The sequence below is a fragment of the Furipterus horrens genome, unplaced genomic scaffold (genome assembly GCF_987537825.1).
Source record: "Furipterus horrens unplaced genomic scaffold, mFurHor1.1.pri manual_scaffold_3, whole genome shotgun sequence".
Taxonomy (NCBI): domain Eukaryota; kingdom Metazoa; phylum Chordata; class Mammalia; order Chiroptera; family Furipteridae; genus Furipterus; species Furipterus horrens.
In genome coordinates, this window is record NW_028327173.1 from 15251216 (window position 1) to 15278632 (window position 27417).

At 39.5% G+C, this 27417-nt stretch overlaps 1 protein-coding gene across 2 annotated transcripts; it reads left to right on the forward strand.

Moving 5' to 3' along the window:
- The first annotated feature begins 7 nt into the window (after nt 1-7).
- Nucleotides 8-27417, forward strand: RCAN3 (regulator of calcineurin 3). 2 transcript variants are annotated; one of them, XM_090268799.1, is made up of 5 exons: nt 8-184; nt 7495-7748; nt 22296-22469; nt 23304-23475; nt 25265-27417. In XM_090268799.1, the coding sequence occupies exons 2-5, from the start codon at nt 7554-7556 to the stop codon at nt 25447-25449; spliced, it is 726 nt and encodes a 241-aa protein (XP_090124925.1). In that variant the 5' UTR covers nt 8-184; nt 7495-7553; the 3' UTR covers nt 25450-27417. The 2 variants fall into 2 exon arrangements, with proteins under 2 accessions (XP_090124925.1, XP_090124926.1); XM_090268800.1 differs by having other exon boundaries at nt 7498-7748.

The following is a 27417-nucleotide window of genomic DNA, read 5'->3' on the forward strand; positions in this document are numbered from 1 at the left end:
CTGACGCCGCTCGCTCCGTGGCCTAGGCGGTCGCTCCGGCTGGCGTCGAGGGCGTGGCGGTGAGGCTCCCTGCACCGACTCTGCCCCGACTGCGGTCGGGGTGTCTCCCAGGCCTGGCTTCTCGTGGCGCCCTGTCCTCTCCCTTGGCTTCCTGCCTGTCTTTCTGCAGCAGCCAAGCGCGCAGGTGAGTTCTCCCTTCGCAGAGTAGGGCAAGCCGCTGGCGTCTCCGAGCAGGGTATGCAACCAGCACTGGGGAGGGTGGTGGCCAGGAGATGCGGAAAGTTAAACCAAAAAAAAAAAAAAAAAAAAAAAAAAAGATGAAAGAGAGACAGAGAGAAGAAATGGTCCGCAAATGCCGGGGAGGGGTAGGTGCCCTGTGCCCCAGACCCTAGAGATACTGCCGCGCGTACCTTCCCTTCAGGCAGGGTCCATACCCTCTTGCACCGGCATCTACTATGACAGTTCTCGGGTGATGTCTTGGACACACACAGACACACACACACGCACACACACACTCCTCTCCTCTCCACCAACAATTTGCTCCCAAACAACTGTTTGACTTTTTGCAAGGCTAACACACACACTCACTCTCTCTCTCTCTCTCTCTCTCTCTCTCTCTCTCTCTCTCTCTCTCTCTCCCTCTCTCCTCTTCACCAACAATTTGCTCCCAAACAACTGTTTGACTTCTTGCAAAGCTTTGCAAACAGGCCCAACCTGAAGGCAGGAAGGGTGCAGTCGAAAATACAGAGGAGGCCAGAACTTGGAGGCCCCTCTTTTCTCTCTCCCTCCTCCTCGGATAACCATCACATTACTTATTCGCTAAGTTCTCCGAAACTTGCCTATCTGCTTCCATCTGCCACCTGGACCGGTAGAGCATCGGTGCTGTTTTCAGGTTGCTTCGTTCTAGGTTCTGTGCACAATCTAATCATCTCCTTAAGGGATTAGGAGTGTAGTGTAGGGAGCACTTCAGATTCGTGTTTCAGATACAGACCAGGATTGTTATTTAAAGTGATGTTTCAGTGTAGCGCAAAACCAAAAATACTCACTCCCGCTTACTGAAAAGTACCCGGCACACTACATTTATTCTAACTTTTCACAGAATTCTGCATTTGGTAAGAGCAGCAACTGACTTATTTGTAGCTCTGATTACATACGATTTGACTATTACATTAGCTCTGGTTCTATATATTAAACTATAAGAACACAATATTGAGACTGAGGATATAGATGTTTGTGCATCATGCAAATTTGTACTTTTGGGTGGGGATTTTGTGATGGTACCCTAGATGGAAGTACACTGTCGATGCAGGAAGACAGTGAAAGGCCTGAAAAACTAACAGCCCCTTTTTAAGCCATGCCATCAGTTTTATATTTACTGGGTTGGCAAACCCTTTCTGTCTTAGCTTGGGAAGATATTTCAGTGCTTTTAGGGAAAACAAGATTTTTCCCGCTATTGAATTATAATATTTGTAAAGCTTTTAAACATGTGGATGTTAAAGGTTACAAATAAGAACAAATTTTGCATGGTGCTAGAGGATTTGTTGGTTGAAAGACTTAAGCCAAACATCATGAAAAATACTGTGATTTGGAAAGCTGTTAAGCAGAAGCATGTGAAATAGTGGAAGCTCTGAAATTCAATATCATATAGACCCAAAAAAACCATCGAAGGTGGAGGTCAGCCAGTAGATCTCCATTTTTCGCGCAGAAGAACAGATAGTTTCAGTTTTTTATATCTCCACTTCAGTTATTTTTTAAGATCTATTATTTTCGTAGGTTTCAACAGTTGACTTGCGTTGTTTGTTTCTGTTCTCTCTCAAGCTAACAAAACCATATTCCTGGTGGGGCACTGAACTGCAATGATTATAAGAGACCAGTTCTAGGTTATCTGTGAAAAGAGGGCATAGGTCATTGAAATAATAAAAATAAAATATAATTTTCACCTCTTTTACTTTCCAGTTGCACCAATTTTATTTTCACCACAGCTGTTAAAATGTAGTAAACATTCTACCTGTAAATGGTGACTAAGCAGGGAATAGGAAGCAGAGTCTTGTAGATAGCCATTCATTGACAATCCTGAGGGGCTTTTTTAAAAAAGAAATTTAATCTAAATTTATAATTTAGAAGTTTTAAAAGGAATTTAGTAGTTCGACAGCATCTGTGAATATTTTCCTTATGTTATATATGAGAGAACAAACAGAAAACAAAAAGCCAAGTGACTTTTTTGAGGTTATTCAGCAAGGCACTGGAGAACTAGAAATGGTCTACTTGTTCGCTTCCAGTATTGTGCAGTAGCGTTTTGAACACATCAAAAAATAATAAGTGCATCTAGCCTGAGGTATTTTAAATGTTCACCAAGTTGAGAAGCATATTATTTTCAAAAATTATTTTTTTTTAAAAATCCTGGAGGAGGAGGAAGAGGAATTTACCTTTTCTGATCAGAGCTTAAAATGCAAAGTCAAGTCCATGTGCTTGATGTTTTGGTTTGATGGATTACTTTTGTCACAAGACTTGTAGCAGAGCAGATGGTCCTGCTCCTTGGAGTTTTCCACTCATTGGATGTTTCCATGAAGAAACAATTGCCAGAAGCCAGCCCCAGCTACAGTTGTGCTGGGGGTGGTGGTAAGCTTGGCTTGCAGAAGCTAGAGGATATTGGTGCAGCCTTTGTGTTGAACCAGCCAAGGGTCCCCTGGGTTAGCAAACTTAGTCTTGTAATAGTTGGAGCTGGGGCAGAGTTAGCAACCACTCCAGTAATAACAGCATAGAAACAGTATATTTTCGTTAATTTATTTCTTTGCCTGATAAAGTAAAGCTACTCTTTAAGTACCAGCTGAGTTACCTTATAAGATGATTTCTTGCGCTAGGATTGTCATGTCACTGGCTGACTTTGATCATATCTCTCTATTAAAATCTAACTGCATTTATAATGTTAAAAATTATGAAGTGGTTGACAATGTCGACTTAAGCTATGGCCAAAAAAAAAAATCTCCCTTGCCTTTAGCAAGGGAGCCACCATTGGAATGATAATGTCTCTGATACTGTGTGTACTGAATTACAACGTAAAATTTTGTGAGGCCTTTTTCAGCTAGTTCTCTTGATTTTAAATCTGTAAACATTTTCATACAGCAGAGGTATTACTACTGCCAGTGGTTGCTGGTTTCATTGATAGGTATGTGCTTGGACAGTTTACTTAAAAAGATACAAAGTGCTAGTTTTACTTTTGTAGCCATCTTGTTGCTTGGAATTAGATCATTTGGGTATGTATTTTTCTCATTTTATTCTTTTAGTATCAGCTCCACCAATGGTTCTGATATTATTTGGGTCTTTTCAACACAAGAATGCATTGACATAGATTGTGGCTATATAAAAATCATTATTGAGCACTACATGCAACGTATTATCCTGAAAACTTAACATATATTCTTTCATTTAATTCTTCTACTATTCAAGGATTATTATTATCCCTTTTTTATAGTTGAGGAAACCAAAAGGGAAGCAAAACAATTTACCTAACAGAGTACTTGGGGGAGCCAGAGTGTGAATCTAGAAAAGTTGTATTATGAATCTGATACAGGTCTGATGCAGTATACTTAAAGACTCTTCAAACTTGTTTACAATTACTATGGTATTTCATCAATCCATCCTTTTAAACTGTATCAAATATGTAATTATGTATACAAGAAGAAAATGTACCAAAACTATAGATTATATTTTTAAAGATTTTGTTTATTTATTTTTAGAAAGAGGGAAAGGGAGAGAGAAAGAAAGGTAGAGAAATATCAATGTGTGGTTGCCTCTTGCGTGCCCCCAACTGGGGACCTGGCCCACAACCTAGGCATGTGCCCTGACTGGGAATTGAACCAGTGACCCTTTGGTTTGCAGGCCGGTGCTCAATCCACTGAGCCACAGCAGCCAGGGCTATAAAAATTATTGAACTATCTTATGACAAGAAGCAAATAATTTAATAATAATCTAAAAAAATTGAAGAGAAAATAGCTACAAAGGACATTTTTGGAATAACTGACAAAATTTGAATATAGACTCTGATTTAGATAACAGTATTATATCAATGTTTAATTTCCTGGTTTTGATAATAGTAGTGTGGCGTATGTTAGAAAATGCTCATTGTTCTTACACACTGACGTACTGGGGAGTTAAGGAGGCACACTCATCTCACTCTCAATGGTTCAAAGGGGAAAGTGTATGTATAAAAATTGGGAGAGAATGATTTTTTAACTGGGCAAAAACGTACCTAATTGGTAACTCTGGGTAAAGAGTATATAGTGATTCCTTGTGCTATTCTTAAAACTTCTGTTTGAAATTATATCCCCTCCAAAAAAGTTACCCCAAAACAAAGGTAGGAAACAGGAAATGAAGGTGTTAACATTCTAAGAATTTTTTTTTTTAAGTCAGGTGAAGGAGTGTTTCCTGTGCTCTGATTTTTCTTTTTTTTTTAAGGGGCTGGAGGAAGGAGCTTCAAACAAATGAAAAATCTTATCAAAAATAACTTGACTTTCTCAAATTTAAAAACCTAGCCATTCAGAGCTCCCTAACTCTCCAACCTCCAAAAAAGGGCACAGTATTTTCCTCACCTCTTTTTAATGGGCTGCAGATAGGGGGAGATTCAAAACATTCGGGTCTCTAAGAGCTCAGATACGCAGACCAGTCTACTGTAACGACACTGAAAGTTACATTGGGTTGGTTATATCATTGCCCTGTCTGAAAACCTTCAATGGCACGCTGATAGTGACTGGGTTTTGCGCCAGAACACTGTAACCTTGTTTAAAGGGTACCTCGCCCTCACCTACCTTTCAGCTTTGTCTCACACCCCTGCTACCTAACATGTACACTCTGGCCACACCAGATCACATGATCGTCATGCATGCTGATCTTTCTGCCTTCCTGCCTTTACCTATGAACTGTTGGCTTTACTTGGAGTACTCCCCCTTCTGTTCCTGCTGAAATTCTATTCATCCTTTGAGTCTCACCATAACCTCCTTTGGGAAGCTGTCTCTAATCTCATGCAGAATTAAATTTTCCTTTGCCTGTGCTGCCGAATCAGCGGCGTAAACACAGTGCTATCTGCTTTCATTCAGCAATCCCTGTTAAGCATATACGTGATCTAGAAACCGTACCAGGGACTGGGGATTCAGCAGCACTCCCGGTCTGGTAGCTAGGAGTGGTGTGTAAACAAACAGTCATAAGATAAGTATGTAACAGAGAAATAAACAAAGGGCCGTGAGAGCTCCAGCTCCGCCTGACAACTTAGTCTCCAAGACAAGATGACAGTGAAAGCCACAAAGAGGTACATTTTCCTCCTCATCAGGTTCCTTTCCAGATTGCGGAGTTCCAGCACAGTAATCTAATTAAATGAATAGATTTGAAACGATTGTAGTCCCTGTGGGCTACCCAAGTAGACATGTTGTATACGAATCTAAAAATAGAAGTCTAGAACTCAGGAAAGGGAGGTTGAGTCTGGACATATAAATCATACAGAGCAGTGGTCTTCAGTGGGCGTAGGCGGGAAAGACCTAGGGGCTCGTCACAATCTCTTGGGGTCATGTACTTTTTCCAAACTCCCCATCCCCTTTATTGCCCAAGATTTTGCTCTTGCTTCCCTCTCAACTTTGGTGACATCCTTCCTGGCTTAAGAATCATCGTGTGGAACAAGAAACGGTGTTGATACACACATTATGTGTGTATGCCGCTGGGAGGCAAGAAGCAGAGTTGAGAAACCCTGGTGGTGAAGTAGTTAAATGCTTTGCTGTGGATACATCCACCCAGGAAGGGGAAGAAGAGGAAGAAGAGGGGAGGAACCTTTAGAGACCAGTTGTAAAGGGTGAGGGGAGAAAGAGGAGCCAGTGACGAAGACAGTTGGCGAAGGAGAAGAGGCAGGAAGGACCAGGACCCAGAAGGCAGGGGCACAGGGAGGTCTCAGAGTGACTTAGGTGGGCGGCAGGGGCTCTTGCTGCAGAGAAAGGCCGAGGCCTGAAATTAGATTCCAGCTAGGAGGAAATCATTGCTGTCCACAGTGAGGGCCGTTTCATCCAGAAGGCAGTGGCTGAAGTCCAGCTGCACTGAATTCAGGAGCGGCTGGAGTTGAACACAGCAAATGCATTACCCTTCCCAGCAAGTTGGCAGGAAAGGGGAAGGAGGGGCAAAGAGAGGTAGACTGAGGGGAAGGTTGAATCTGAAAGGAAGGTTTTCTTGAGCTTTGGATGGGTGGGGACGGCAATCTCGAGTAGGTGTGTTTACTGAGGAAAAGGGACAGATGGAGAAGGAGAAATTTAATGTATAGGAACCAGGTAATGGAACAAGATCCTTTAGGAACGGTCAGTGCTGCTGAGAAGAAATTCTTCCTTTAAGGGAGTTCCTTGAGGATGGGAACCATGTCTTATTTACCTAATATCCCAGTAATCCCTGCATGCAGTAGGCATTCAGAAAATGTTTATAAAAGCAAGTAAAGATTTTACTGTTTAGAATGTCTTTCCTGATTGATGTAGTAGAATAACAGCAACACAAAACGTAAACACTATTTTTATCGTATAATTAACATTCTGTAACATACTCAAAGCAATGTATTTATGGCCTTGTGTTCTTTGAAATAAAAAGGGAAAATAAATTGGGTGATATTGAGGTAGTGATAATCATGATCACTTAATTTTTCTGCTGATATTTCTTGAATTCCGTTTCAGCATCATCAAATGTGTTATGTTCAAGGCACTCTGCTTGGTGGGTGTGGGATGCAGTTCATTGGAGAAGACAGACATGTATGTGAATAGTCCATATAAGACAGACCCTCTTCCACTGTTTAACAGAGGGCCACCAGCAGCTCCATGCTTTGGGGTTAAAATTAATGATTACGAAACATTCAGGAAAGAACATAGTTTTGATTGTCACCTGTGTCAGATTTTGCCTACTGTAAATGTTCCTAATATTAACAAAGACTGACTTTATATAGAACTTTTTGGTTCTGTGTAACTTAATTCTTTGAGAGTATATCCAAAAAAGCCAAATTGCTTTAAGAAAGGTAAAGTTAGCTCCTTGCAGACCGCATTTCAGGGTGCAGATGGTGAGTGAATCAGTGTGGGTTTTATTCTGCCGCGCCAGCTTCAGTGTTTAGACCTAAAACCCACAACAAATATGTGAAGGCAGTTCTGGTTCATATTTTCCTTCCTACGGCTTGTAAACTAGCATACGTATTGATGTTATCTCATTTTCTGTTATCTTTTTTTCCCCTCTATCTCACTAGAAAACTTTTTGCCTTTTTTTTTTTTTTGTATTATATCATTGCCAGTGGACTATATGACATAAAATACGCTAAGCAAATCAAATTAGTTGATATAGAATTCATTTATGAAGACTGTAATGAGTTGATTTAAATGCTGATTTCTCTTTACTGAATAAAATTGTTTCCTTTGATGAATTGCTGTCTTGAGAATGATTGGAACCTTATTTGCCCCTCAGAGTCTTACCTGTCGTTTTCTTTTCTAACAGTAGATGCCTGGTAGACATCTTAGAACTTTAGAACGGAAAAGACCTGCTTTTAGGGGATAATGCTGAGGGACACTATGAAATCCTGGAATGAGAGCCAGTCAGACCTCTGTAGCAGTGACCAAGAAGAGGAAGAAGAGATGATTTTTGGTGAAAATGAAGATGATTTGGAAGAGATGATGGATTTAAGTGATCTGCCTACCTCACTTTTTGCCTGCAGTGTCCACGAAGCAGTGTTTGAGGTGCAAGAGCAGAAGGTAGGCACATGTCCTGCCTTTCCCTGCACTTGGTGGTGTGTTGAATGTACGTGGATTTGGGGGAACAGAGCAGATGGCTGCTTGTTTGCAAAGTTGGTTACTGGTCCATGACAGCACAGAAAGTGTGCCCCAACCTTGAGACATTGCTGCGGCATTTTCATTATATTTGGTAAGAGTGTCAACCTGCAACAGAGAGGAAATATTTAAAAACCAGTTCTTCCCCATAAATACGTTGAGAACCACTGGTTTATAGTGAATCAGGTCTTATTAAGTGCATTCATTAATTCACTTTTGGAGCCTGTAGTTAAGAAAAAGCTACTGATTTTTAGTGCAGCTTCTTGTCACTTGGCAACAGATTCACAAAAGAAGGAATTTTTTTAAAAGTCTTTTTCTAGGACTAATTACATAATTAGGACTACTTATGATTTCATTGTAACAGACTTGTTAACATTTTGTTTTACTTTCTACATTTTGACTTGGGCAAAATGATTGTTTATTTTTTTAAAGGTTACTCTCCTTTAGTTCATTTATTATTTATCTGGAAAGAGAGAGGTTTTGTGTGTTTGTTTTTCCATCCTGACCTCACAAAAGCCTACTGGTCTTAGTCCTACAAAAGTAATATAGTTCTCCCATTGGTGTAAGTTTTGCCTGTTCTGAGATGTTTTCTCACAATGCTCTCAGCAGCCCTTTCGTTTTGTACCTATGCACGCAGTCTTTTCCTCCCAGCGACTTTCTGGGAGCAGAGCTCCATATCGTTTGACTCGGTACATACTTGAGTGCTCCGCTGTGTAAGGCACCGTGCCAGTTGGTTCAGGGGATAGAGCAGGAACTTACACACCTTCTGCCTCAGACAGTTTCAAGTCCTGTAATGGAGATAAGTCATTTGATGTAAGAGGGAATACCAGTGTCTTTAGAGACACTCGAAAGCACATTGGGATGTCAGAGGAGAGAGAATCACAATCAGCTGGAATAAAAGATCCCACGGGGAGGTGGCATTGGAGTAGAGCTGTCAAAGTTGGTAGGAGGTTCGCAGCGAAAGGAAAGAGAATTCTGGCCAGAGGGTAGAGAAGGAGCGAAAGAGCTGAATCCCGGAACGTGTGGGCCGCTTCAGTGAGGAGGAAGCTGTTCAGTGCGGCTGGTACAGAAGTAAGATGTAGCCAAAGTCAAGGGAAATCAAGCAGGAAAGGTGAGCGTGGGGCATCCTGCAGAGCTCAGGAGCTTGCCCTTCTGTGGTGAAGAATCTGAGCAAAGGAGTGACCGTCAGAATTACGCTTTAGGAAGATCACCTGACAACAGGTGTGGGCAGAGTGGTGGGAGGAGAGGGGCAGTCGGGAGCCAGTTAGGAGACGGGGTGTTTGAGCTGTAAACCTGCCTGGAAACCCTGAAGACCCGGAGTGGGGCAGGGAGAGAGAGAACAGCTGCCAGCTTTGCATCTTCTGGGTTTATTTTCACTTACAAATGCTATTTTCTTTCCCATATTCACTCCTAATGTGGAAACGTTGAAATCATCCTTCCCAATTTTCTCATACTTCCTAAGAGCTCAAAATTTTCATGTAGTAATTACATGTTTATTTCTTACTGCTAGAAACCACATGTATTGCTAGTTTACCTTAAAATTACATTCATAAGAATTCATTCAAGAAACCTCACTATCTTATCTGTTCCCACTTTTTCTTTCTTAACTGTAGCGTAGAAACTTTTTTAACTTGCCAAAGTGGTGACTTACTATTGGCTTTTCATTTTTAAAACTATTTGGGGTTACAGCTGACACATATAATTTTATAATATTAACTAATGTCACCCCAATAAAGCCAATTAAAAAATAAACAAAAGCAAAACTATTTGGGGTTATACAAGGGTGGGCAAAGGTAGGTTTACAGTTGTGAGTACACAAAGCAGTTCATTATTGTACCATTATTTGTTAATTATTGTATTATTGGTATTACAACTGTAATATATATTGGAAATCATATCAGCAGAAATTCTAGTAGCAGTTTAGTGGGCTTCAGGTTATATACAATTCTTAGTCATAGTAAATTCTATATGAAACCCTTAATGCTAATAAACTAAAACTGTACAATAGAAAATATGTAAGAAAATTATATGGATCATCAGTTGGATATAAAATGTGAGGAGACTCAAATGTTTCCTTTACATTTTTCTTTTCACTGTAAGTGTCTTACTCTGCGCTGATTTCCCCTGGAATAACCCATTTATGCAGGCCATCCACATATGTGCAAAAAACAAAGCAATACAAAACCATTTCTGGTGGATTATAGTCAGGATCATCAGAATTGCAATTAAACGCTTTATATTCAAAAGAATTTTAGGTGTTTTTTTTTTCCTGAGTTGAAGAGCTTTTTGTCTTTATAATTTTGTAATTGTTGGAATGAGCTTTTACCCTCTTCTGAGTAGTAGACTAAATAACCCAGGTACCATTTTCACATACAGGTAAATTTTCATTTTAGATAGCTAGATGTTGACTCTATATTTTCTTTTATGTTTCTTGAAAATAGTGTGTATGAGGTGGGGGAGGAAAAGTTAAAAAAATGATAAATCGTAAGAAAAATAAACTGAGGATTATCAATGTATAGTTCTATAGCAGCACAGGTGTTTGTTTTTCTGCATTTGCTCAGCTAATCAGTAGCTCCTTCAGGAGCCCTGCAGGTTTAGTACCTAATTTTTCTATAACAGATTTATATTTTTCCGAGTATGATTTTGCTTACTTGCTTATTGTTTTTAACCCTTGTTTTCCCTTCCTTAAAATAAGGAAAAATTAAGCAGGCTTTTGATTTGAATATGATAGGTTTTTAAAATACAACTTAGGTTTTTATAATGTAAGAAACAGGACTGTTCTTTCTGTTTTAGGTCTGTGTGTCTGAAGGGACTCAGTAAATGTTAATGCGAAGCAATATTGTTGATAGCACTGACTTTATAAAGATATGCATATGGCTTTTGGATTATAGTTCCTTCACAAAGTACTGCCCTAAAACTGTCTCTACTTACCTACTCACCATAGGACATTTGATCTGAGTGGTTTTTCTAATGATGGTGGTTGGGGTATATGAAAACATCTCTACTTGCCCTCTTGGTTCTGCTTTTTGATCAGTGACATTTAGCATCTAATACAGTTCTCAGTACACGGTAACACCTGTCAAATGTTTATGGAATGAATGGACTCTGTAAGATGTTTGTTGAGGATTAGTGCTGTGATGAAGAAACAGAATTATGAGCTGAGTGAGGTTAAGTCGTATATCGGAGATTTCATGAGAAATTATGATTTCAGATACACCAGCCCAAAATCTTTTGTGGTCTGTATAATCAAATGCACAATATAAATCTTTCTATTAAGTATTTGGTTCTACACCTTCTGTTTAAAGAAGAGTAGGAAATATTATTTAAGAAAAGTAAATGGTCTTTGGAAGGTAACCGAATACACTGATTCTCTGGTTTTTAGATTAGCTGAAGTGTGTGTTTTCTGACACAACTTTCAATCCAGAAAAAGTAAGTCCTTTGAAAAAATGATTTGTTTTCAATCTGGGAATTGAAAAAGGGATTCAAAGGAAGAATGTTTCTTTTTAGTGAACTCTGTTTTTAATAGTGCCTGGAATATAATAAGGTTTCAGTAAATATTGGTGTAATTGAATCTGTAGTGCCATTCTGGCTACAAAGAAATGGAAAAACATCCTGTGCCATGGACTGGAAGACTTAATATTGTTAAGAGGTCAATACAACTGAAAGCAATCTACAGATTCAGTGCAATTCCTATCAAAATCCCAAAGACATTTCTTGCAGCAATAGAAAAGCTCATCCTAAAACTCATGTGGAATCTCAAGAGACCCCAACTAGCCAAAACAATCTTGAAAAAGAACAAAGTTGGAGGACTCACACTTCCTGATTTTAAAAACTTAATGCAAAGCTACAGGAATCAAAACAGTAGGTACTTCTATGTCAATGATATCTTAATAAAATAAAAAATAAACCACTGTGGTACTGGCACAGAGACTGGCTTATTGACCAAGAGAATAGAACAGAGACCCCAGAAATGAATTTTGCCTATACGGTCAAATGATTTTCAACAAGAGTACCAAGACATTCAATGGGGAAAGAACAGTCTTTTCAACAAATGGTGCTGGGAAGACTAGATATTTACATGCAAAAGAATGCAGTTGGACCTCTACATTATATCATATACAAAAATTAATTCAAAATGAATCAAGACCTAAATGTAAGAGATAAAATTCTTAGAACAAAACATAGGGAAGAGCTTTTTGACATTGGACTTGGCATAATTTCTTGGATATGACACCAAAAATCTCAAGCAACAATAGAAAAAATAAATTGGACTTCATCACAATTAAAGTGTATCCATCAAAGGTCACTATCAACAGAGTGAAAAGGCACCTTACAGAATGGGAGAAAATATTTTCAAGTCATATCTGATACAGGGTTACTATCCAGAGTATATGAAAGAACTCTTAAAACTCAAGAACAAAAATCAAATAACCCAAATGAATAATGGGCAAATGACTTAAATAGACATTTCTCCAAAGAAGATATAAATCACCAATAAGCACATGAAAATATGCTCAACATCACTAATAATTAGGGAAATACAAATCAGAATCACAGTGAGATACCACGTCACACCATAAGAATGGCTGTTATAAAAACAGAATGGTGTTGACAAGGATGTGGAGAAATTGGGACACTGTGTGTCACTGGTGGGGATGCAAAAAGGTGCAGCTGTCATGGAAAACAGTGTGGCAGTTTCTTTAAAAATTTAAGCATAGAATTACCGTATGATCCAGCAATTGGAAGGGACTCAAACAGTTATATCAATGTTTATAGCGGCATAACTCACAATAGCCAAAAGGTGGACACAACAAAATAAACAAATGCAATATATACATACAGTGGAATACTATTTAACCTTAAAAAGTGAATGAAATTCTGATATGTGCTGCACCATAGATGAACCTTCGAAGACAATACACTGAGTGAAATAAGCCAGACAGAAGAGGACAAATATTGATGTGAGGTGCCTAGAGTAGTCAGATTCAGAGACAGAAAGCAGCATGGTGGTTGCCAGGGGCTAGAGTGAGGGGGGAATAGGGAGTTACAGGGTACAGCGTTTCAATTTGGGATGATGAACAAGTTCTGGAGAAGGACTACAGCAGTGTGAAGACAGTTAATGCCACTGAATTGCACACTTAAAAATGGTTAAAATGGTGCATTTTGTGTTTTGTATATTTTACCAATATAGGAAAAAGAAAAAAAATTCATTTTCTTGAGTTATTCTTTGTAATATGTTTATGTATATATAATATTTTAAAATATCAGTAATAGGCTCTTATGTATATACATACACACAAGTTATATATATACATACATACATACTCATGTTGAGTATGTAATACACATGTATTGGACACCTCTTGCCCCACTTTCCATCCTCATAGCCCACCTTTTCACACCAGCTGTTGCTAGAGAACTTTGTAGACTGATAGCAAAGTTCATGGGTTAACCCTGAGTCCTCAGACTGCTCCACAGTAGATATAACATTTAGGGATTTTCAAGTATCTTACAAGATTTTGAAATGAAAAAGCAATCTTCAGTTGCCTTCAGTTATATTTGTAATTTTCATTGTGAATACTCTGTCTCAAAAACAAGGGTTTTAGGTCATTTAGTTAGGTTGTTAGGTACCCTAATAAATGGCAATATTAGGATATCACTGAATAATCAGGTTGGCTGTCTTGTTCTTAGAGATCATTGGTTTACAGATCCACATTCTACCTTCATTTGTGTCTGCAATATTTACTGAATGTTGTGCCAGCCATGGCGAAGTTCCAGGGAGACGGTGGTGAACGGGATGAAACACCAGCTGTCACAGAGCTCAGGGAGAGAAGGGCAGTTCACACGCAAACAGGTGACTAAGAAGTTTGGGTAACAGCAAGTAATATGAAGAAAAGAAAATAGAGGGGTGGAGAGTGACCTGATGGGTAGCATAGTCAGAGAAGGCCTGTGTGAGGAAGTGACATTCGAGGTGAGGCCTGAATGATGGGAAGGAACCAGTGTGATCATCCTTGGCTTCTTCCAATTTAATTGAAATTCATCCTAACATCATTTTAAGAACTTCTCTCCAATGTGTCTATAATAGTCAGAATGCCTTAAAATTATTTTTCTGTATCAAAACAAATGACACCTGTCCTGCATTGAAGCTTTTCCCGGTAATCTCGATCTCAACTGGAAAAGATCTGCCACTCTCCACATTCAGGTAGGATTCATGGCTCTTGGGTTCTAAGAAACAGCTAGATTACCCATGTGTGTATGTTCCTAATCTGTTGAAAACAGGGTGCTCCCATGGGTGGGGATGGGATCATTCAAGAGTGAGCAAGCTCAGAATAGGCACACACATCACTGCCACGCTGGCTGACAGAGCCCGGCTTTTGAGCTTTGCTGTTCATTAAATATGTGCTGCGTAAAAGACTGGAAGAGTATCTACAGGGTCAGGATGCCAACGCGGCCCAACATTTATGTTTAGCCTTCATAAATTAATTTCAATAACTGTGTCTTTTTAATTCTCTAATCTGATTTACAGTTCTACTTTTATTAGTTTTATTGGTTGTATTAGGACAGCAGCCCCGGCTGGTGTGGCTCAGTTCATTGAAACGTCGTCCTGTACACTGGAAGGTCCCACTGGAAGGCCGTGGGTTTGAATCCAGTCAGGGCACATACCTGGGTTGCAGATTCAGTCCTTGCTTGGTGCATATGAAAGGCAGTGGGTTGATGATTCTCTTTCACAGTTGTTTTGTGCTTTAATAACTCCATATCTGCCGTTTCCATTTGCTTTAATGGCTTTTCATTCTCCTTTGCTAGCTTGTCACCGTGAATACATGCAGAGCAAGGCATTTTCAAGGCCCTCATCAAAGAGTTTACTTGAAGAACTAACAAACAAAACAAAAAAAGGTAAAACTAATAGGCAAGGTTAAAAGCCACTGAAGTGAAAACTATTTTTTCAATATATAGAATTTGAGTATAACTACAAAAAAAAATCCCTTCTCTCCTTTCCCTCAATTCAAGTCCCAAGGTCATAGCAGAATAACACTGAGTCCGCGGTGTTGTAACAGAGAAGCAGTTTTCTTTGCTTCAAAGGGTCAAGTGCTGAGGAGGCCTGGGAAGACAGACGCTGATCTCATTAATCAGTAGTGCGCTGTGTCCCACACGACGCAGGTCTCCTGGGTGGGCATGTCTCCTAGGTGACTGCTCCTCCAGCGCGATGCCTCTAAATCACTAAAGGACAACTCGGAAGGGCAGGTCCTAACTTTCTATTGGAAACCCTCATAGTACCTGCTGTCTAGCTCATGTTGCGTCATCTCCATCCACCTCCTGCCTGGGGGATCCACATCATACAGAAGAGCAGCTATTTCTTTTCTGGCCACAGTGTGGCAAGTAGACTATTGCAAAAGCTCTATCCTCTTTCTCTTAATAACAGTATTAGTACTCCCAACTCACTGTTCGAAGAGTATTAAACTTTCACTCTTTCTATCCTCAACCGTAAGCCAATGAGCTGGGTACTTTTATTGTCCTCATCAGCAGGTAAAGAGACTGTAGGCACAGCTTGCCCACGGTCACACAGCTATATAATAGAGCCAGGAGTCAAACTCAGACAGCCCAGCTCCAGAGTTCTGTTAGTTGAGAAGATTAGTGGCTGGTAGAAGCCCTATGGCCTTCCTGTAGTTATCTGTCTAGATTGTAGATTGCTCCTGAGGTCTGTCTTTTGTGGCCTCATGTTTGAAGAAGTGAACATTCTATTACTGGATGCAGAAAAAAGTATTTTGTCTATACTAATGACTGAAGAGCAGAGAGCTTCCGGTTCTCAGAGTGGATGGTGTCCTCTCATGTCCCCATTTCAGATGTGGAGGAGGGTTTAGTAGTTCATCAACATGAGTGCTCTGTCCCCAAAGTTACAGGAAAGAGACCACCACGTTGACAGTATTGGGCCATTGGAGCATCTGCAGGCTGGCATAGACCATTCTGAGGAAGGACATGAAGTTCAAGCTGAATCTGGACTTCCCTAATCTTTCCTACTGTGCGGACGGAGGAGAAGAAAGAGGAAGTGAAGATTCAAGTAGACCTCCCGGAAAGGGGAGTCATGGATCTCTCTGTGCCTCTGGCACAGATATATGGTACTGACCTTGACAATGGAAACCTGAGTCCTGGGAACAGCAGTCTGGGCAACTGAAACTGTTTCCTCTTCCTGGGGACATATACATGGCCTTCAGAGGAAGAACTCATTTGTGTGGCTTTTCTCACCTCTGATGTCTTAGAACAAAACTGTATGTTTGTGTCCAGGTGCCTGGATGAGTTTGCAAACCTTAAGTGTTTGGTGGGCCATCCTGAGTCTTTGGATTAGATAGTTGCCTGCCTGTAATCTGACTGCCTCTTCAAGATGCCCGTCCACCCGCTCAGTGGGGTGGCGCGAGGACATGTTGAGCAGGAAGCAGAGTTCTTGCTTTTCACCATTTGTCTTCTGTCTCCCGGTTCCCTTTCCTCTGCACTTTCCTCCAGGGGGCTTTGTAATCTGCTCCTCTGTCTTCTCTGCTCTGTTCTTTTTGGTAAACAACCCAAACAACCTTTAGTCTAAAAACAAAAGAAAAGCCATTGCCTCTGCTGGGGACTATCAGGATCTGGGATCTCATTAGAAATTCTCACAGTTGTGGTTTGAAGGTTGTGCCTGGTAGCACCAGTCCCCAGAAAAGCCACATGAAAAGTGCTCTTGTTTACCCAAGAGCACTTGGGGTTTGAGGACCTTTGATTGAGTGCAGTACCTTTGTGTCTTGAAGAGAGAGTGTGTCTGTGGAAACTTCTGGTAGACACTCTGGCTGCTGCCTAATCAGCTGAACTGCTAATGGAACTGGGTGGTAGCGTGGGTGTGCATCTCATTCCCCTCCTTTATGGGGCAGGCTGGGTTTTCGAGGTGTTTTGAGGCTTGCAATTGGCCACCAAACTGCTTGACAATGACTTCTGCGTTGTGCACACATCTTCTGTACAAGCACAACCGTGGATCTTTCCCAATTTAGCCACAGGAAACAAGGGAGACATTTTTATAACCAGAATTAATACTAGCGGTTGTTGTCCTACTAGCAATTACTACTAGCAATGTGTTGTCCTAATTGAAGATGGACAATGTAGCTGACCGAAGACACCTTACCATGCTCCCAGCCAGATCCTGGCTTCCCCTGGCTGCGCTCAGCAGGACTGAGGCTCAGGTGGCCACCTGACCCCACCCCTTCTTTTGTTTTCCCTTATACTTAAAATAATAATAATTTGGCAAAACTCACCTACAGTGAAATGTACATATCTTAATTATGTAATCTGGTGCATTTTGAAAGTATCTGCTCATGTATCCAACACTCCAATTAGGAATATTTTCATCCCGACCCTAATGCCAGTCTATCGTTTGTTCCCATCAAAAATGATATATCATTGGTTTGGCCATCTTCTTGTTGATGGTATAGGGAATATTTCAGGTCTGAGCGGAAAAAGTCATAATCATTTAAGAATGCATCTTCCAATAAGGCAGAGTATATGTTTATAAACAGGGTAACCATTAAAACAGAAAAATCAATATTGAACAGATAGTATTTTACATTTTTTTAAATTTTAAGTCAGTTTCATGCTCTCTGATCTGGAAAGGTGTTGAAGGCAATAGAAATGCTATAGGCCAAAGGTTATAGAAGGATTTTAAATTTCTCCAGAAGTTTTACAAGTGCTCAGATTTTCAAAGTCACTTTTTTTTTTAACTCACCATGCCTAGGAGTATGTGCTTTTTTTGACCAATGAAGTCTGTCCCTCTGGCTGTGTTATTAGCAGTGATTCCTAGCAGAACCGCCAGTACGTGCACATCCCCAGGCAGAAGTGGAGTCTGCCTCTGACATAGAGGAACCTGTAGCCTCTGGGTGCTGGAGAGATGGAATTTTCTATCTCAGATCTACAGGAAGACATAGACTGTGAAAAACCCTCTTGCCTTAGGATGCCAAAGATAATTTCACTGCTGAGTGCGCGGAGCACCGCTCCCTCTCCACAGTGAAATTGTACCTTCTAATGTGCAGTAGTTGGTGGGCGCCTCAGGTTCTTTTAGTCCAAGGCAAAAAAGTGCAGCAAAATTGTTTCCCTACTGCGTTCCTCAGTGAAACTGATAAAGCTCACCTTCTCTGCTTTGGGATGGGGAACAGAGGGCAGGCCCAGAAAGGTCACTTAGTTGCCGTCCTGTAAGACCTTTCCCAGCTTCTCCTTCAATGGCTTCAGTATGCCTCCTGGCCAGCTACGAAGTGCTCTTCCTGAATTCCAAGAAACTTGTTGGTTACATGATGTCCTTGCCTATTTTAGAGGCAAGTTATTTGTAGTCGTCTTGACTGCTGACTTATTAGACAGGTGACTTTAGCATAGGGAGGCAGCTTCTGGTCTATATTTTGTGGAAAACTTTTTGTACATAACAGGAAAAGCCTTGGGGACATTTTCAGTCTGAATTATTGGTATTAGTCCGCTAGATGTACCTCCTCAGGGCAGTCCTAAGTGACCACTGGGAGAGGAGATAGTCGGTGACGATTTAGATTTTAAGGGATGTCCATTACCTTATCAGAAGTACATGTGCAACCATCACCCTGTAACAGGATGGTATTAATGTTTTTATCATTAAAGAATTCAGAAACTTATAAATGCGAAGTATTTCTAAAATAATACTAAGGAGAAAAAGAATTCGATTTCTGAATTGAATTATGTTTGTCACAAGTTATTTATCACAAGTAATCTTAGTCCCTGTTTACGGATTATGTCCTTACCTCCTGTCTGTATCCTCTAACTCCCTTCTGTGCTGTCAGGGAAACGGAAGTGAAGGAGCCGGAAAGAACTAACAAAGCTTGTGGAAAGCTTACTAATTAACTCTCACGTGGCTTCATTTTTGAATAATTATCCATCAGTTCACAGGTGTTGGGATTTAGAAGCCAGAGCACCGTGTATCCATTGCTGTCATCTGCACTGTACATTCAGGTACAGTGTATTTCTGGAATGGTGAAAAAAAGGTTTTGAAAGGAAAAAGGAAGAAGGATGTGATTATCAAGTAGCTGTTTAGTTTGCGAGGTAGCTTGTGTTATTGTTACTATACAAACATTCATTGTTGTGGAGAATAGAAATAAATATACACGGTCCTTTTACCCTGGGAAAGGAAAATTGTTTTATGTACAGATTGCAAAATACTAATTTTTCATAGACCGTGATTAATTATCTCTTCCTTAATATCCATTTTGATTGTGTTTAGTGTTGGTGTTTCTTAACTAAGCCATGTGAGAATTTTAATATTTACTTAGTATTCAAAATATGTTGAAAGAAAGCATCTACCAAGAATTACCATAAATGGAATTTCACAAAATCTCAGTTCTAATTTTTTAAAAAAGTGATAAAGCCAGCTATCTTTGAAATAGATGCTGGGGAAAACTATGAAAAGTGCCTAGAAGTAGTAATAATTATTAGTATTTAATATATTTACATTTATGTTTCTTTTAAGAACTGACATCTATTTTTAAATCCTCACTATCTCTATAATGTTATTTATTTGTCCATATTACTTTAATATGTAGAAATAATGTAGTAAATAAAAATAGGATTGATCTTACAGCTTATCTCCTCTTGTAGTACATTGGAAGTCCAGCCCTTTGCACAAGGTCTGGCATGCAGTTGGTTGCTTAATATATATTTTTTAAATGAATGTATAAAAATAATATAATTTTTAGGAAAAAATGACATCTTCTAAATAATGACATATTTGAACATTAGGAAAATAAATATTTGTGCACAAATCATTTTATATTTTGTCAAATTGAAGATATTTTATTGTGGTAGGTAAGTGTTCAAATTGAGAGAAGTTAATAAATAAGGGAATACATGATTTTTCACTTCACTATCAACAGGCAATTGGAAAATTTTCACATAGATCAGAACCAAAGCTAATTTATAGGTTTCTTTCATTGTGTTACTATTGGCAAGCCTCAGGAGTATTTCTAAAGGTATTGATAATGTTCTTAGTCTCTTTTGTTGCATTTCATTTATTAAACTATTGTATAAAAGTGACCAGTAAAGAAAATGTAATGTTTCTATTCTTCTGGTAACCGAAACTAGGTTTTTCCTTATCCCAATTCATTAACAAATGGAAAAATAACTTTTTTTTTTCCCTCAACCCCATAAAATGACTCAAATATTGCTCTCCTTTCCTGCTGTATTCCATCTCAAAATACTTAGGGCATGTATCATCTTATTTTACCCCAAAATGCTGTTTTTGTGGAAACGCATACTCCCAAGTGAACCTGGAGAAAAAGTCTGTATTGTTTTTCTTTTGTAAAAGAGGAATTATGGCTATAGGATAGAAGTTGCTAACTGCACAGTAGCATCTTTCATAGAAATTTTATGCAGAGGGGGGACTAACAAAAAAAAAAAAACAGAAAATGAGCATAGAAAATCTGAAACAACAGTAGTCAGACTGGATTTGTTGTTAGACTCATGCGCGCACATTCTTTTTATGAGGTGTGTGTAAACTATGAGGCTGCATGGAGGCTAGAAGTGAAGGATGGAAATGGAGGCCCGTGAAGTATATAACCGGAAGAAAGCTGCAGCAGCTGTATTCGTATCAGACAAAAACAGACTTTACGGCAGAGGCATTCCTAGAGACAAAGAGGACCACTACCTAATGATTAAAGGTTTGGCTCACCAGGAACAGAAAGCAACTCTATAAACTTCTGTACACACAATAATATAACTTTAAAATATATGAAACAGCCCTGGCCAGGTAGCTCAGTTGGTTAGAGCATCCCCCCAGTACACCAAGGTTGCAGGTTCCATCCCCAGTCGGGGCACATACAACAACCAACCAATGATGCATCAATAAGTGGAACAACAAATTGATATTTCTCTTTATCTAAAGATCAATTTAAAAAGATAATTTTAAAGTATATGAAGCAAAAATGACCAAATTGCAAGGAAAAATAAATCCACCTAAGAGTGGGAGGTTGTAACAGACCTCTTTTAGCAAAAAATAGTTCAAGTAGAACCCCCCCAAAAAAATCAGTGTACAAACCTTTTAAAAAACACAAGCTTAATATAGTGCACATATTTACAAAACTGTACCCAACAGCTGCAGAAACATTCAAGCACACATAGAAAATTTATGAAAACTGATGACATATTGAACCAAAAGCAAGTCTCAAAAATGTTGAGGGATTGGCATCACTGTGGATAACCAGTAAGAAATTAGAAATAAAATTTCTCCAAAAGAAGTAAAATAATAGCAGCATAGTATTAGCAAAAAATTGGAGGGAGTCCAAATTCCAAAAGCATTAGATAAGTTGTGGTATGGCTCTGTGATGGAATACTATATAGCAGCGAAAAAGGATGGCTTACAATTACACAGAAGCAACAAGGAAGAACTTAGAAACAAAATGTAAAGGAAAACAAGTTATTGAAGAATACACACAACACGACTATATCTTTAGGCATACAAATGTAAAACCATAAAGAAAAGCAAGGGAACAACAAACACAAAATTCCAGAAATGGTTACTTGGAAGGAGGAAAGGAATGAGATGGGGGAAGAAAAAGCTGGCACACTGGGGACTCAGGACAGTAGTAATGTTCCTGTTCAATAATTGGACATGTTTGTATCATTTTTTATGCCTTACATTTACTTTACAATTTGAATCTATTCAATATTTAATAGTTAATTACCATATTTTTCGCTCCATAAGACACTTTTTTTCCTCCAAAAGTGGGGATGAAATGTCTGTGCGTCTTACGGAGCAAATATTGCATCACAGACCGTGATGTGTATTACCTGACCTGTTATCAGTGGCAACAACTGTTAGAAGAGGAAGCAGCAGACCCACGCGAAACCCCTGGGGATGCTTATCCCACTTTACTGCTCAATCTCAGGGCGTCAGTATGAAGATAGCGAAGAAAATGACATCAGTGATTGTAAGCAACTGAGCTTCATAAATTCGGACACTAGCAGTGATGAGTTCTTGAGGTTCCCAGAAAACCAGAAGAGTACTTGAACCTTAAAGTCTCTCCTCATTTGTTAATGACAGTGATGTGGTTCTTAATACCACTGTTGACTGCTGGTCACTTTACATGGTTGGAATATTATTCTGTTATATTTTATTAAATATTTTAGTACACCATTTGGTTCAGAAATTTTTTTTCTTGTTTTCTTCCTCTAAACCTAGGTGCGTCTTATGGTCAGGTGTGTCTTATAATGCGAAAAGTACAGTGCTTTTAAAATAAGTGCACATTACAGAACTTAGCATATGAATAACAGGATACCTGTTCTTGTAGGCCTGTAAGAAAAGTATGCTTTTCTTCGGGGGGGGGTGGGGGGAGGCAAATTATAATGAGTTCTATCCCATGCTTTTGTTTAATGATTTAAATTTCTTTCTGTTAAAGGTTTTTCCTTTTTCTTTTTCCTTCCATTCTCTCTGCCCTGCTGCTCCCCAATTTGTAGGAGAGATTTGAAGCACTTTTCACCGTCTATGATGACCAGGTCACATTTCAGTTGTTTAAAAGCTTTAGAAGAGTCAGAATAAATTTCAGCAAGCCTGAAGCAGCAGCAAGAGCACGGATAGAACTCCACGAGACAGACTTCAATGGCAAGAAGCTGAAGCTGTATTTTGCACAGGTACTTCCTAAAGCCAAGGACACTGTTCTCTAAACTTGTTCTTCTCCATCCAAGTATATTGTCAGTACTCCATTTTCTCTGTTCCATCAGAGGTCTTGGAAATAACAGTTCCAATCATCAAATAATGTAAAAATGTTGTTCCCTTTATTTTACAGATATATGAATTTAATTATTAAGTGTATTTACCCTCCGAAATGAAAGGAATTCATTTCCCTGGTAGCTTTTCTCAACTGGGGTTTTCTGAGGGTTAAGCCCTAACACCTGAAGATCAGTGAATTCACTTTTCTCCTAACACCCAGAATGGCACTCATGATGTAACATCCTTGGAAGATGTGAGAAAATATCTGACTTCATTTCTGTGTTCTGGAATTTATGAGACACCCCACTGAAAATGGCTCCTGGCCTCAGGGGTGACCAGGGAGGTGGCATAGCCGTGTACCACAGGCCTGTCTTAGACTTGAAAATTGCAGAAGATCCTGTGGGTTACCGAAAACTGGCTATACTAATGCTATTTGCTCATGTGACTCGGAGAAACCAATTTCTTCTCAGAAGAATTGGTGAAATAAAGGCATTAGATCTCTGCTGATGTGTTAAGTGCACTTTTATTTTCAACAAAGTGTTTTTTTTCTTGTTCTTAGCTTTCAAAGTTTAAAACAGAGATGTTTGTTGTCTCATACTCCAAATGAAAACCAAAAAGACCCAGAGTCAGCGATGGAAGTGGGAGATTGTTAAAGAGAAATGTTTAATTTCCTCCAAAGAGATGTGACAATTAATGTAAAGATGGAAATGAAAAAATAGCCCAGTTGCAAACTTTGAGTGTCTCCTTCCCTGCAGGTACAGACCTCCAGTGAAACCCGGGACAAATCATACCTACTGCCGCCCCAGCCGGTCAAACAGTTCCTCATCTCCCCTCCAGCATCTCCTCCCGTGGGGTGGAAGCAGGGTGAAGATGCAATGCCTCTTATAAATTACGATTTACTCTGTGCCGTTTCCAAATTGGGACCAGGTAACGAACATCTACCTTCCCTGGATTTTTTTCCAGAGAAACTTTTGTACTCAAGACCACATCCGGCAATTTGTGTTCTAGCCAACCGGTGACAACAGGATCAGGGTGGAGGATCAAGTCATGCAAGCCTGGGTTCACTAGCATTTGCTGACTTTGTGATCTTGAGCAAGTTAATTAGCTTCTAATCTTCTCAGCCTCTTTTTTCTCATCCAAAATAGGGGTCATAATAGCTACCTTTCAGCGTGATTATAGGATTAAATGATACATGCATGATACTCAGTAAATCTAACTACAGTTTTTACTGCTACAAATTCCACTAGTACATAGCAGGCCGTTAGTGAATATTAGTTGCCTTCCCCCATGCTCCGTCAGAGTATCAGACAGACAGTTTCTCCACTGAATAGTATTTCAAGGAATTGATGGTGATACCATATTATCCCTTCCAAATTCTTTATTTATTTTTCATTTCTTCTTTTTCCTTCTCTGTTATTTCTCTCTCTCATCCCTTTAAAATAATATAAGAAATCGATGCTTTTCATTGCTGGTTCAGACTAATCGTCCACCTAAGACAATGTTATGTCTGTCATGGGGGATACAAAGGTCATTCTGTGGGGAAATGGCTTTGTTTTGTTTTAGACCTTAGAGCTGGGTCTTGCATGTCTGAGGCTCTATGATAAAGAGATTGCCGGTGCTGATGGGGACGTTACAAGTGTCTCCTAAGGAAAAACCGAAAGCATTCTGAAGTTAAGAGATGTACTTGTTCTGTTCATAGAATAGTAATTAGCATTTTAGCTCCCAGGCCTCAGAGCTCCTTACCAGGTAGTGTCTTGAAACAGCAAAACTTCATAAGAACCTTAAAGTATCAAAGCTCTAGTGCCTAGACAGGATAAAGTACTCTGACATGGGATTTAAAGATTTAAAAAACAATAATGAACAAAAATGCTGCAAAAATTCCCACAAACGGTCCTGCAAAAAATCCTGCAACCACTCTCGCAACACATTCCCGCAAACAGTTATGCAAAAAGTCCCGCACTCACAAAAATTCCTACAAACACTCCCGCAAAAAGTCCTGCAAACAGTTCCGCAAAAGTCCAGCAGACACTCCCATAAAAAAATCTCACAAAAATTCCCACTAACAGCCCTGGCTGCTGTGGCTCAGTGGATTGACCGTCGGCCTGCGCGCCAAGTGTTGCTGGTTTGATTCCTAGTCAGGGCACGTGACTAGGTTGCACGTCAGGTCCCCAGTTGGGGGCGCAAGTGAGAGGCAACCACACAGTGATGTTTCTCTCCCTCTCTCCTTTCCCCCTCTCTAAAAATAAATAAATAAGCAAACAAATTATTAAAAATAAAAATTCCCACAAACAGTTCCACAAAAAAACTGCAAGAAGTCCTACAAACACTCCCTCAAAAATTCCCGCAATTTTGCAAAAAGTCCCGCAAAAAATTCCCGCAACCACTCCCACAAAAAAGTCCTGCAAACAGTTCCGCAAAAAAAATCCTGCAAAAATCCCGCAACCGCTCCCGCAAAAAGTCCTACACTGTCCCGCAAAAATTACCACAAACACTCTCACAAATAGTTTTGCAAAAAATCCCGCAGTTTCACAAAATATCCCGCAAACAGTTCTGCAAAAAATCCCGCAAACAGGTCCACAAAATATCCCGCAAACAGTTCTGCAAAAAATCCCGCAAAAACTCCCACAAAAAAAAATCCTGCAAAAATTCCCACAAACCATCCCGAACAAGAAGTTTCAAGAGACAAAACACTTCTTTTTGCTGTTTACCTCCATAGGAGAGAAATATGAACTTCACGCAGGAACTGAATCGACACCCAGCGTCGTGGTTCACGTCTGTGAAAGCGAAACTGAAGAGGAAGAAGAAACAAAAAACCCCAAACAGAAAATTACCCAGACAAGGCGCCCTGAACCTCCAACCACAGCCCTGAGCAAGCCCCAGACCTTCGACTGTGCGCTGTGAGGCTCTGGCTGTGGTTCAAGGCAGCAGCCATTGCGGGTGGCGGCCACCGGGCTCCAGGCCCTCCTGCTGGCACATCGCTGCTCGTGGTGTAGGTGCGGTGAACAGGACATGAGACGCCTGCACTGTGGACGTGGCAGTCTAGTGACGGATTTTACCTGTTCAGAATTTTAACTGATATTCTGAACAGCACTTCAAAGCATTAGCCTCCAACATGCAACATATCTTTGACCGTTTTTAAACAGTAGTAAATTAGGAAAACTGCCCCCTCTAGGAATGTTCCTTTCCCTGATTCCATGTAGCATGGGGTACCCAAAAGCTAATACTATTGTCACTGAGTGCAGTACCATTTTTATGAATTTAAAAATAGTCTTACAATTTTAATAATGTAGTGTGGTGGTTTTTTGTACTGGTATAATAACTTCTAACTAAATCTCTTGATCAAAGGTTGTTATTCAGTATACCTAAATTTTTTTGCACGAAAAGAAACCTGAAGTAGAGAATAATGCGTAGAAAATAATTTTTCTATAGTAGTTTTTTTCTTTAACTTTGGGGAAGAAATGCCAAATTCACTTTGACTGTTAGAATCAAATGGCACAAATCTACGTGCACGTTGCTCTCTTACTTGGAATTCGAGGAAAGTGATGCACACAGCCACTGTCCTCACGTGTCATCCGTCCCTCCCAGAGAAAGAGCTGCTACTTTGGAAGGGGGACTTATCGCCAGTGAGCTTGACTGTTTATGAGTCAGGTGGCTACTGCAATCTGCCACTGTGACCATGTTCTAGCCTACAGCGTACCAAACTGTGTTCAGCCACCTGTTAAGTTTTTCTGTTACACTTATTTGTCTGTGTCATTCGTAGACTTTAAATTAGAAAAGGTAATGATAAGATTTTCTGAAGACCATTTTAAAGGTGTCCATTTAAACATTTTTGCAGCTTGAAAGGAAAGTCACACCTCCTCCATTTCTGTGAATTAGGGAAAGATGGGGGGAGATCATTTTGGTAGTCAGACTTCCTTTTTTGGTGAAATTTTTTACCCTGGCTTACAGTAAGCATTTTCCCCTGAAACATAATTGTTTCTTACTTATGTTTCAGAGTGGAGAGTTGAACTTCCTAAAGTAGAAGCAAGCATCTTTTTAATTCCTGGGGATCTATTCAGACTTTAAAGTCCTTTTAATAGAAAAGTTTCATAACTAAATGCTTTGCTTGTGGTCATGGCTCTGCTGATTCCCTGCTCACCCTGCTGTTTTCTATGTACGGCGCCGGGTGTGTGTGTGAGGGTTTGCACATAGGAGTCTGGACTAATACGCCAATGTGGCTGCCACTGCAGATAGAGGAAAATGCAGAAAATGCAAGCCATGATGTCTGTACATTTTTGGTTAACATGTTTTTGTGGTTTAGATGTTCTTATTATGGTAGAATTTACTTCTGAGGACTTAAACTATATTGCAAAAAAACAAAAAAAAAACGTTTTGTATGTTTTCCTTGTCCTGAAATACTCTGAGGTGATAAACTCTTCTATTTGTATATATCTGCCACTGCTAAGTCCCAAATTCAGTTCACATTTGTGATTCCGTAAACAATTTATTAAATTCATATCACCACTTGGCAATTTAAATGACAGCCACTAAATTCAGCTTTTTGCTAGTTTTTAATCTTATCTAGTTGCACTAACTGATCATTGCAGAACGGACCCTGTAAGCCAAGAAATGTATGTATTTTCACCATTTGGGGATTTTAAAATTTCCTTTTAGGTAATACTTATTCATTGTAATTTTCTAAGTGACCAAATCCATGTTTTATTATTTTGCCTGGCTTTCATTCTCTACCTTCCAGTTAAAGAATATTGTATCCTTAACTTATAAAACTTTTAAAAAAGTCAAGCATTGCAAATTACCCAAATTTTTGTTCTGTGTTTGTTTTTTTAAGAGCATTAAATAAATTGAAGAAAAATATAAATCAAAATTAAA

What these genes read in the sequence shown, in the direction of transcription:
- RCAN3 (XM_090268799.1), top strand. Translation starts at nt 7,554, where the DNA reads ATGCTGAGGGACACTATGAAATCCTGGAATGAGAGCCAGTCAGACCTC. An exon ending in TGAAGCTGTATTTTGCACAG is followed by an intron (nt 22,470 to 23,303) that starts GTACTTCCTAAA and finishes CCTTCCCTGCAG; the next exon opens with GTACAGACCTCCAGTGAAAC. An exon ending in CGTTTCCAAATTGGGACCAG is followed by an intron (nt 23,476 to 25,264) that starts GTAACGAACATC and finishes TTACCTCCATAG; the next exon opens with GAGAGAAATATGAACTTCAC.